A 12,721-nucleotide genomic window follows, 5' to 3' on the forward strand; every position below is an offset into this window, starting at 1 on the left:
CATATTTAACTGTCTAAAATGATAGGTCATCTAAATATCAACTTTTCTGAGAAACAAAAGCATGGAGAAAAGAATCAAGAAAATCTCCAGTTTTCCAAATGATATTTGTGAACAAAATTACCTAAATCTTCTTATATCTTTACCAAGGAAAGTATTGTGATGAAAAGCAGGACACCTATAAACTCTAAAAATACTGTGATAAATAATTCTGCATAGGGAACCTTATATGGGACAAGTTAAAAGTCTTCTATCTTCCTATGCTCACTTCAGTTCTGCCTTCAACAGGATATCTAGGAGGGCATGAATCACAAACACATAATTCAGATATGTTCTCCTATTCTAGTCAATGGTTTATGCCCAGACAACACAGCTGTTTCCACTATCAATCAGGCACCCTTTGAGAATCTACTGTTGACAAAACACGATACAAAGTACAACATGGATGTACAAAGAAATTCCCTCTGAACTATGACTTTGGATCAAGCCTTTCAATATTTAATACCCCATGTTGTATAAATTATTAATAGTTAAACCATAGCATCAATTAACTAAGTTAAGCACCTCTGTTGACAATCTACCATTTTAATATAAGAATAGACCTGGGTAATTTGGCTGAATTTCTCCTAAATTTTGGGATTCATTGGGAAGATCGGTAAGTAGTGCAATTATTTGAATAGTAGTTTTGTAGTAATCTAAAATGTTACTAATAATCACCACATGTGCCAAGTTATAAATATTTCTGACACTTTGCCTTTTTGAAGACGTTATTGAGGTGACATCACCAAAATGATAAAGGGAGTTCCTTTCTTAGCTTCCTAAAGGAACATGTAACAATTAGCTAGAGGGACACGACATATATCGTGTGACTTTAAGTGAAATGAAGCATTACTTGCACCTCACAGACCAATACAGACTATACAAAAGAGGACACAAAGAGATTCACATTTCACTGGACAAGAGTGGGGAGAAGAAAAATGCCTGGAGGCTGTGGTCTGGGGCAGGTGATACATATGGCAGTCAGTCCAACCAGGGGCCCTTGGGATGTGAAAGCACAAACAATATGAAGACATACACCCTATATTCAGGTGAAGGTCATGAATATAGGAGGAGCTGGGGCCAGCACCCTGTGAGGATGACAGGATGATGACAGAAGGACCCTGATATGGAGGGCAACAGAGAAGGCATTCTACACCATATTTCCTCTCCTTTGTCACTTGGGAATTGTCCTGCCCTTGTGAAGTGCATTGATAGTGAACAGACAGCAGTATCTCAGATCTGGGACCTCAAAGAGGAAAGACTCAGATTGCTATCAAGAATGAACCCCCCACACACACAACACATTTGCAGCAGCAGTTGGAAGGTTCAACACATCTCCCTTTGCCACTGACAGAGCAATGACAAATAGAGACTTCAATACCTACAGAAGTCATTAGAGGACTAAAATATTCAATAAAATCAAATAAAGCCATATCACTACTTTCTGGACAATATAAGAGTTGTTCAACTTTCTAAGTTACAGATTCACATATTTAAAAAAATAGCAGAGAAATTTAAAGTAGCAAAATTGATTTAAAAAAAAAAACACATGGCAAAAATGAGAGCTCTAGGGAATGACATCACAAGGAGAGGACAACTCTTTGGAATCCAATCACAAAGACAGGAATATTATATCCCTTAACACACAGAGAGTTCAAATTTGCTGTAATAAACTCAAAGATAGAAAAGTCAGAAAGCAAGATAAAGTCATTCAAGAGAATTTATCAAGTTGTATATGTAGAACTATTCTTGCATCCTGGAATATTATTCACTTGATCATGTTAATGTATTTAGGTTTTTGTTGAGAGATTTTGCATCTATATTTATCAGGGCTATTGGTCTATAGTTTTATTGTGATGGTTTGATCTGGTTTTGGGATCTTGGTTTCAAAGAGTACATTTGGAAGTTTTACCTCCTTTTAACTTTATGGAAGAGAGTTTGAGAAGGATAGATATTAGTTCTTCATTGAAAGTTTGGTAGAATCCATTTTTGAAGCCATCTTTGTCCTGGGATTTTGTTTCATGGGAGGCTTTTGATTACTTTTCAATTTCATTATTCATGATGGGTCTTTTCAAATTCTCTACATATACAAATCAATAAACTTGATACACCACATCAGCAAATGGAAGGACAAAATTCAGATGGTCTTCACAGACAGGGAAAAAACATTTACTCAGATTCAAAGTCCTTTTATGAATGAGAAACTCAGGACAATGGTATGGTGATGGATAAAATTGGACATTCAGTGGTGAAATTAATATAGAATATTCTCATGTTGATTTTTCAATGAAGCACAATTGAAACTTACCTAACATTATGAGATGTTACTTCATTTAAAAAAAAAGGCATTAGGTCCAATATAGACTTTTGGGGGTGCATATGCTACAGAGCATAAAAATGTTGAATTACAGTAATATACACATGAAATTTCTATAGTGTTAGAAACCAGTGTTAGCTCAATAATTTTTAACGGCATTGGGTATTAGTCAGATTTTTCAAAATATGACAAAGAAATCAATTTGAAAACAAAAATGATAGGAAAGAATCAGAACAAAGAGAGTAGTTGGGAGGGGCAGAGAGAAGCAGGAATGGAAATGAGGGAAATTGAAGAGAAGAAGACCCATTGAAACTCCCCAAAGTTTTGGACTTACTGAGTTAGTACAGTTTCTACCACAGCACCACTGCCTTTCTGTGATAGATAATGTTGTTGGAAGGAGCTGTATTGTTCACTGTAGGATGTTTAACACATCCCTAGTCTAGAATCTTTCTCCTAGTTGTGACAATGAAAAATGTCTCTTGAGATTGCCCAATGTCCCCTGGATAGCAAAATCTTGTCTCTGGTCAAGACAATTGTGTTAGGGAATGTCACAATTCATCAACATGAAAGGCTTCTCATATGTTACTCAGGAATCTTTGGAATTTATGTGAAAGAATCAGAAGTCTTCAGAGTGAAATTCCTAATCCACCTGAATAAACCAACTGAATACTACATGTAATAATCTTCATTATAGCTAATGTAATTTCAAGTATTAATTATTTTTTTAAATACCTACTTTATCAATTTATACTCACTGGAAGTCTGCTGAATTGAATTAATAAAAAGGTTTGACTTATTCTTAAGAAATGCTTTTATATTTTACTATAGACAACTGCATGATTTTAGTTGCTATCAAGCAGTGAGAAAAAGAAAAACTTGCAATTAGCATATGTTTGAAAACTCCCTAACAAATACTGTATCATTCTTCACATTTGAGTGAACTGTTCTTTAAGATTTGATTCTGTTTATGTTTCTAATACTCAATAAAGTAAACTTTTCTCAAGCATTCCTTAACTATTCTCCAGCCCTATTCTCAGCCACCATGCCATAGCAATTGGCTAAGAATTCAGCTTTCATGTCATATCCACCAGTGACAAACATTGACTACTTGAGCAATATATGATTGCTCAAGTGATGAGATCAGATCAAGTCTATCCTAGCAAATTTATTTACTATTTGTTTGTTTCATCATGATATTATATATATATGGCTACAAGATAAAATAAACAACCAAGAAGTGATAAGGGATTTACAATGAAAATAACAGTTCTGGGCCTCCCTGGTGGTGCAAGGGGTTAAGACACAACCTGTGAAGCTGTCCGCAGCCACTGCAGCACAAGTTCGATCCCCGGCTGGCCAGGGAGCTACCCACATGGCGCAGCAGACCTCTCCTGACTCACCCGCTGCTCCCCTCAGCAGTGTACCTCAATCAATCTGCCTGTTTATTCCCCACTCTGTCTCTGGTGAATCCTCTCACCCCCCACACCTCTGGCCTGTACCCTAGTTCTTATATGCATAAATAAATAAATCTTTAAAAAAAAAGATCATTTAAGAAAATAACAGTTCTCTCTCCATGACTTCCTGCTTCCAAATCTTACTCCCCAGAAGCACATCTTAAATATCTTTTGCTTTTGGTTCTTATGATGTTTACTTCTAAAGTCACTAAATAATATTCTTAGAGTGTTCTGTTGTATACATATTCTAGAGAGTATCTGTTGGCTTTTTTTTTTTTTTTTCGCTAATAGTGAGTTAGATTATTTAAGTGGTTATATACACATCTTTCCTATCTGTTCTCAATTCATGTTTGGCTACTTTAAAAAATTAAATACTGAAATCTGTAATGTTAATTCTAATAGATATGTTATATGTAAAGCAGTAGACAGAGGGAGTGCGGCAGATAACCTCTTAGGTGGTCCCCCTCACCCCTACCTCTTATTGTTCATACCTTTGTGTAATCCTCTCCATTTGAATTGAGTGGGACCAGTGATTTGTGTTTAACCAACAGAATAAGGCAAGGGTGTTCTGAAGGCAAAGGTGTTCTGTGGCCAAAAAGTAGTGAAATCTGTCCAGAAACCGAGTTAGCCTAAAAGTGGATTCTTTTCCAGTCTAGCCTCCAGAGGAAGCATAGCATAGTCACTTGAATGCAGTCTCTAAGCCTAAAATCCACCCAAAGTCTCTGGATTTCTGACCCATAAAAACTGTGAGATAGTATATGTACATTGGTTTTACTTTTGTACACACAACATTGGGAAAATAATGTAGTGCGATAACAACAACAATCCAAGGAAGAGACTATGCAAACCTTTGCTGGCATGCGGATACAGGCATGAAATACAAATGTATGAGCATCATATTTTGGAGATAGAAATAACTAGCCTTTAACTTTGAGTACTAGTGAGTGCAAATATCACCAAAGACAAAGATCACCCCCAGACTTCAAACATTCATGACAGAGAGGACAATGGTGACTTTATCTGATAAGCAAAAATATCAGACATATACAAATGCCATAAAATCCATCCAATGCCATAAAATCTAGACAATGACCTTCAGGACAGAGAATTCTGATGTGCCCAGTGTAAGGTTAAGAAGTTAGACTGTATTTGGTATCAGGGTTGGAAATCAACATTTCTTCAGGCCTGTTTTTGACACAGTGAAATTATTAATGCTTGGATAGATCTTTGTGTGTGTCCTGTGGGAACCTTCACAGGTTCACATCACTTTCCCAGGATGTCTCTCTAGTATCTATTCTCATTCCAACTTCATCTCCACATTCTGCTCATGAACCAAGACCTATTATCCCAAGAAAGATTTTTGTTTGGTTTTGTCTTAGGCAGAAATGAGTTCAGATGTGATAATCTCTAGGGGTTTTCCCACAAATGACTTTAGGAATGCAGAGTGTCCGAGAGAAAGATCAGCATGGAAAGCAAGGCAAGAGATAATGTAACTAGGAAGCAGTGAATGAAACAGCAAGATCATCAAAATAAAGTGCAATGAGATGCCTGAAAACAAAACTCTCTAGAATCCCTTTATAAAGAAAGAGGTAGAAAATTATAAAGAATAGTTATACTTTTTGTTTTCTTCCTCTCTAAATGCACAAGATCAAAATTTTACATAGTCAAAGTACATAAAAATGAGAAAGTATTAGGGGGCAATTAGTATCAAAAGGTAGACTGGGGGGTCAGAGAAGTATATTTTGGGAGAGAAAAGGGAGATGAGGTTGTTTAAAAGAGTATATATACCATATTTCACATTTAGGAAGTCACTGGTGACTTTTAATAATATTTCAAGAATTTAAATAATGCTTGAGACAAAGTGTGAAGGCTACATATTGAAAAGTTTGAGTGAATTAAAGATCCTAAGAAAGATGCCAAAGAGAAGGAAATTAATTAATTAATCACTTAATAAGTGAACACATTAAGCCAAAGGTTTTATGTCCTTTCATTTGTTTCCCACCCTTAAGATGGGTATATAAGTTCTGTTATACCAATGCAGGTACCAAGTCACCAAAATAACTTGTCCAGAGTTTTGAACTCGGAGCTGGGGCTGGAACCCAGCTCCATTTGGGGTTAGAGCTTCTGCCATATTTCTCTCTCCATATTAACCTCCTAAAAGGTTAGCCAAATACCAGTCATATAAAAAAAAAGCAGAAATATCAAAAATGGACCTGACCTAATGAAGCTATCATCACAGAAATAAAATAATCAAATCTTCTTTCATTGAGAGAGGATAAGGAAAACTAAATTGAGTGCCAACTAGGGTAGAAGATCCAATGTCTTGATTAACAACCACAAGAGATCACAATTATTTAGCACAGCACATAGCACATACAAGGTACAATCCTAAGCTCTTCACACACATTAGCCCAATAAATATTCACTATCAAACCTTTGTTACAGGGATTCATAGTACCGATTTTAGAAAAGAGGAAACTGAAGTTCAGAGAGCTCAGGGCAACATTCTTAAAGTCAAACCCTCGGTAATGGCAAAACCAGGGTTTAAACCCAAATATTCTTACTATTCTCACTGTCCAAGTCAGAAGCCCTGATTTGTATGGCTCCAAAGCTCATTTTCTCTACTATGTTACAGAAATTGCAGGCCTAATAGGCAGAGGCAGAATCACAAAGCCTTTGCTCAAATTCTTAGCTTCAAGCGAAAAACAGGTGTGACTAGCCATTCAGTAGATGTCATTAACAGAAGGGGGAGCCCTGTCACCTACCACTAAAAAAGCTATGGATCTAATTTAAGACCTTTTCAGGAGCCGAGGGTTAAGCTTTTGCCCTTTGCCTGCGTTGTCAACTAGAATATCCAAGAAATCATAACTCAAAATCTTTTGCACAGAGCAAAGGAGTCAATATAGGATTAAAGTTTAACCCTAGACTGGATATGGTGAATGAATTGGAGAAGTAAGTCTTGAAATGTCAAAGTACACTGAAGACATAGTAAGGTCAACTTTCAAATAATTGCCAGGAGAGGAAGACTGATGCCTACTCAGCACAGTGAGACACCAATTACTCCTGTCTCTGGAACGAGCACAGGTATTTCCTCCCAGGCCAAGTGATTGCCACACTGGTTCTAAATACATTTATTTTGTGTGTGTGCCAGAGAGCAGTGAGTAACTGGATATAACTAGTCAGAAGGCCAAGAGGGTCCTTACAGGTGAAAATCTGGCTGGATGAGATGAATGAACACAGTGAAGAGAAATCAGTGTTAACCTATATTTCCTAACAGAAAAAATAGGAAATAATATTTTTTTCAGTGTGAATAGATGCAAACACACTGTCCTCTTACTTTATATCTATAAAACAACTTTAATCTCTTTTATTTAGTTATTTGATTTCTTTAATCAAATTTACTTGGCTTGGTTCTTTATTAAATGAGGCAGTTCTGGGAAATTTAGCTTCCTAAGACTAAACAGAACATAATCATTTGTCCACAGCAGCTATTAAAATGACTATGCTTCTGTTGGTGAGACAGTAAATTAGTGCAGCCACTATGGAAAGCAGTAAGGAGAATGCATAAAAAAAATTAAAAATAGAACTACCATATAATTCAGCAATTTCACTTCTGGGAATATATTCAGAGGAAGTGAAAACATTAACTCAAAAAGACATCTGTACTTCCAAGTGTGTGTGTGTGTGTGTGTGTGTGTGTATACACAATTATTCTGTATACACACACACACATATAATATATATGTATATATTACATACATAACCAATGTATGGAACTAAATTGTGTCCAGCCAGGGATGAATGGATAAGGACATTTTGGTATGTATGCCCAATAGAATACTATTCAATCATTAAAAAATGAAGAAATTCTGCCATTTGAGAGACAACATGGCTGGAACTTGAGGGCATTATGCTAAGTGAAGGAAGACAAATACCATATAATTTCATTTATGTGTGGAATCTAGAAAAACAAAAACCAAGATCAAGTACATTCATAATGAAAAGAGGTCAGACAAGTTATCAGAGGCAGAGGGGGAATTAGAAGAAAGTGGCTAATGGGCACAAACTTCTAGTTAGACTATCAGTACCTGGTATTTAATTTGCAAATAGTAACTACCTAACCCTGCTGTATGCTATATAGGAAAGTTGTTACAATAGCAAATCCTATACATTCTCAATACAAGAATTTTCTGCCTTCTTTCTTTGCTTATTTGATTCAAGAAAGAGAAAATATGACATTAAAAGATTGTCCTTTTTGATCAGGTGTGGTGCACATTGTACCTATAGAGGATGATTCATGTTGGCTGAACTTATAATTGTTTTACAATGTATGTAAATGAAATCATCATGCTATGTGCCTCACACTAACACAAGTCAATTATCTGTCAATTGAAAAAAAGAAGGTAAATAAAATAAAATTTCTGTGTCTTTATCAACTATTCCAAATTTCAAGCACAACCTTTGAAGGTGTGTTTGAATGTAACCATAGTTTCCAAACAATTCACTAGCTGAATTACCATAAAAGTATTCACATATGAAAGTGCCTTTAGTACTGTAATTGCTCAATTAACATTTTTCATACACTGAAAAAGAATAATAGCACTTAAGTAATGATATATGTCCTAGAATGCATTGTGATCAAACTAGATTATCAACATATTCCAAATGTACTTCATTTGTATAATAAAGATCGTCAAATATTTCATTTGAATGCTGGCAAATATCCTGAGTTAGCAGGGCCAGTACCAAGTAGAAAGTACTCACTAAGATGTAAAATGAAAGTGCAATACCTCATCTTTTCCTGTGAGTAATGTGTTTTCCAAAATTACGCCAGTTTCTGAAAGTAGCACTTTGACTCGGTATTGGTTAATTATTCCATTTGGTTGTCGTGGTTTCTTCCAAGTAATTCTTATTTGTGTGGCTTCTACTTCTGCAAGTTTTAAATCAAATACTGCCCCTGGAACTATAAAACAATGAGGGGGTAATTTAAAAATATATTTCCTAACCTAAAATTATTCTGTAAATTCATGACTCATAATGTAAGATATGTACACAATTCTATGAGAAAATTGGCTAAAATAACTTATATTAACAATTAAATATGTATCGCACAACTGAAAAACACAAATTTTACTGCTAAAATTTCTCTATATTATGCTCAAAAAGGATAACATGAAAACATTTCCCCAAATTTAAAACATAACATTATTTCAAAAGAAATTAAGATAACTCCTTAGAGAAAGATGTTTTTAGATGATTAATGCCCAGTAGAAAATCTGAAAGCCTTATAAAAATGATAGGAACATGGCAAAAAATAATACCCAGAAGACCTGAAATGTAATGAAATGTATTTGGTAAATTCAATTAAGTTATCTTTTATGGCATGAGAGTAAAAAATTTGTTGATTTTTGTTCATTTTACAGATTAATTATGCAAGTCTCAAATTTCAGGTGTTTTCACCCTTTGCAGTGATTAAAAAAGTGATTAACAATTAGTTTAAGATAAAAACCCAATATTTCAACAAATTCTAGTTTCAAAGTCACCAAAAATGACATCTAGGAAACCTGTCAGTGCTACAGGAGTTATTGACCCAGGATAAACTTGCCCTGGGCTTATGTCCACTTTCTATTTATAGCTCGTATGTGACCTAAATAGCCAGTGCACCCACTTCCCATAGTTCCTTACCTGTGATACTTTATTAGCAACAAAAATAACTACATGGAACAAAAAGTTGAAGATAATTTATAAACTGTTGATTCAATAAAGAGAAAAATGTGGTATTAAAATATTTTTCTTTATGATCAGGATGTAATAACATTCAATTCATTTCTTTAAATGGAGATATTTCACCTTCATATGAAAGAAATACACATGAAGGGTAAATATAAATAGAAAATGACTCCAGTCTCTTTCAAGATAACAGAAAGGAACTGAAAATTAATGCCACAACTTCCTTAAATATTACATATAACTCATGAATATAGTTATGCTTAGGTTAGCTTTGTATTAAACTATATAGAATTTTCATGCACTAAATGAAACTTTGTTCTTGGTCTTTAAGAAATAATTGGTAAAAAAAAAAAAAAGCCTCCAAGCAGTATAACAACATAAATACTTCTAAATGTGTGCTGAATGGTTAATGGCTAGATGGATAATAAATCAGCCTGTTTTAAGAGTGTATTATTTGATTACTGCAGCCAAGATTCTAGGATCCAGCAAGTGTAAAACCCTACTCACAAATGGGAGATCATAACATGGATGCAACTATAATTTGCTAATTCTACAAAACTTTATAAAAAACATTTTAGAACATCTCTATATAGAGAAGTTAGCTAAACATTTTGGTATATCTCTTTCGATGCTCTCACCACAAAAGTACTAATCTGAAGAAAAACAGTTTGACATTTAAAGGAAGAAAGAATTCTAGGCTGGTACCCCACAATCACTGACTGATTGATTAATAGTTTCAGTCATTCATTATTCAACAGATAGAAAATTTATAAGATCACTATACTAGGCACTTAAAGATAGGAGAAATAAGATACATAAAGTTTTTGTACAGGTCACTCCACTCCTAATACATGTTTCATTTCACTGATACATAAGGTCTCTAGGAGTTATGTTTTTATCATCATATTTACCAATTTGCAAGGCCAAAGGCACTTTCTAGTTAATAATGTAGTGTGAAAATAACACAGCTACATAAAGAATAAAAACTCATTCCATCTTTCTGTTACATTTTATTTTCAAATTTCTTCATAGACAAAGACAGTATTATATAACATAAATCATAGAAAAGGCTGTCATTTTTCTATTCAATGTGACCTTACGTAGAATATCAACTATAGCTACCAAAAATTACCAAGTTCAGCAGAAAACATTTTTGTCTCTTATTTTATTAGTGAAATCTAGTTAAATCTAGCAGCTTCATCATCTAATTTACAAGATAACTTCCAAACAGTCTAAGTTTTGTGGATGGCATCTCAAATTACAATCCAAGTAAAGATTAAGTGGGTTCTATATTACTCAAAAAATGTATCTCAAACTTGCATAAGAATGACTGTAAACCTATCTTGCTCTCTCTTTTTTTTATATGAAAGAAGAAAAAGCTTAGGGGATAAGGAAATGGAGTAGACAGCATTGTGTCTTGTCTTTAGAAAGATACTTGATCTGTTATACCACAGTTCTTATGGGGAAACCAGAGAAGTGTGGATTAGATCAAACTCCTTTAATATTGATACCAAATTAACTAAAGAAAATCAAACACACAAGACAATTATTCATGGTTCAACATCAATTCTGAAGGTGTCGTCCACAGGGACTACCAAAGAGTCACTCTCAAGTCAATGTATCTATAAATGCTACTAATATATGAGACACAGTGTAAACATATAATTGGTACAAAATATTCAAAATGGTTTGAAGTTTCAATTGAAAAACTGTTAGGAAAAATAAAATGAAGCAAATTACATTAGGATAAAGAAAACATTCAAAAATAATCTTTGCCATTATCTAGCAAATTAAACTTCCATTAGAAGTACATTTGAGAAAAATAGATTGAAAAATAAATCACTGAAAATCCTTAAAAACACAAAGCTATCAGTCTTAGTAATTTCCTTACAAAACTTGTACTACTATATGCAGAAATTGGCAAGTTCAAACCACAGAGGCCAAGTGAGGGGAGTAAGTATTGATTTCAATACTCGTTTTTTAAGTAATGGTGCTAAACTTCTTATTGAATATTTGCCATTAATGACAGAAAAGCTATTAGGGGATGCTGAAACAACAAAATTTACTTATGATTTTTTTAGCTCCATACAAATAATGAGAAAATGTGCCTATATGAATTCAACAACATTGCCTAATTTTGGAATAGATATTTGGTAACACTGGCAATTATTAAACTATTTTTTTCCAAAAATCATCTCTCCTTCATGCCTACATAGAGAAATGCTTAGGGGCACAATAGACTATGGTGAGGACTATGGGTGCCTTGGTGGTGGGTGTAGCGTGGTAGCATACACCTGAAGAGGTGGGATCCTATATTTCTGAATCATATATGGTATTGTAAGCCAATGTAACATTATAAACACATTTATATATAAAAGAAATCTGTTAAATATTAAGGGAATGTAGAAAATTTATTTTAAAGATATAGAATTATTATAATAACATGACATTGACTTTCTTTGATGTTCAAGGTAGACTTGTACCATAACATTATCAGTGTTAACAAACCAGCCCCATTATTTGTGATAGCATATATCATTTTCTATATGAGATCAATTCAACATCTTTTTAAAGCTATGGTTTGAGAAAGCTTTAATCATATACTTTGTGTTAAAACTTTTCTTATAAGCAACTCCCCAAGCCCTGCCATAATTTTGATGACTTTGTCAAGGTTTTCAGAGTTAGAACTGAATGAGGGCAACTTCACCTGTACCCCTACCCCTGTCCTGGAATCTGGAGCTGGGTTCTATGACTATCTGTAGATTTTGTTAGAATACCACTTGCTTCAGAAGATACTAATAAACACTGCTTCTAATTAAATTTTAAACAGACTAAAAATTACTTTTAAATATGGCAAAGAAAATAAATTGTGACCTTAATTAGAATACAAAGAACCCTTTTGTATTAATAAATGAAAAAGAATAATCTAAAATTAAAATATCAACTTTAATTGAAAGTATATATTTCTAGTGTGTAATTACATTGTTCTCATATAGTTTAAAGATTCTTTTATTATGAAGTTTTAATTAGTGGGACCAGGATTTATTAGTGTTGTCAGAAGTAGAAAGCTACATTCACTGCATTTGCCACAGCATTCCATGGAAGCACATCCTAAGGCTCAACTACCCCTAGAGAACTCCACTGAGGGAGGGGGTGATGGAGAGGTAAGAACCACAGCTCTCCT

General features: G+C 34.1%; 1 protein-coding gene across 1 annotated transcript in view; it reads right to left on the reverse strand.

The window, feature by feature from the left end:
* PTPRQ (protein tyrosine phosphatase receptor type Q) overlaps positions 1-12,721 on the reverse strand; it is a 161,927-nt gene that overhangs the window by 135,842 nt on the left and 13,364 nt on the right. The window contains exon 9 of the mRNA XM_037513931.2: positions 8,598-8,770. Within this exon, the coding sequence (XP_037369828.1) occupies positions 8,598-8,770 (173 nt within the window). The remainder of the gene's footprint in view (positions 1-8,597; positions 8,771-12,721) is intronic.

The sequence above is a fragment of the Talpa occidentalis genome, unplaced genomic scaffold (genome assembly GCF_014898055.3).
Source record: "Talpa occidentalis isolate TD23 unplaced genomic scaffold, MPIMG_talOcc4v2.1 talOcc4.16, whole genome shotgun sequence".
In the NCBI taxonomy this organism is placed as follows: Eukaryota; Metazoa; Chordata; class Mammalia; order Eulipotyphla; family Talpidae; genus Talpa; species Talpa occidentalis.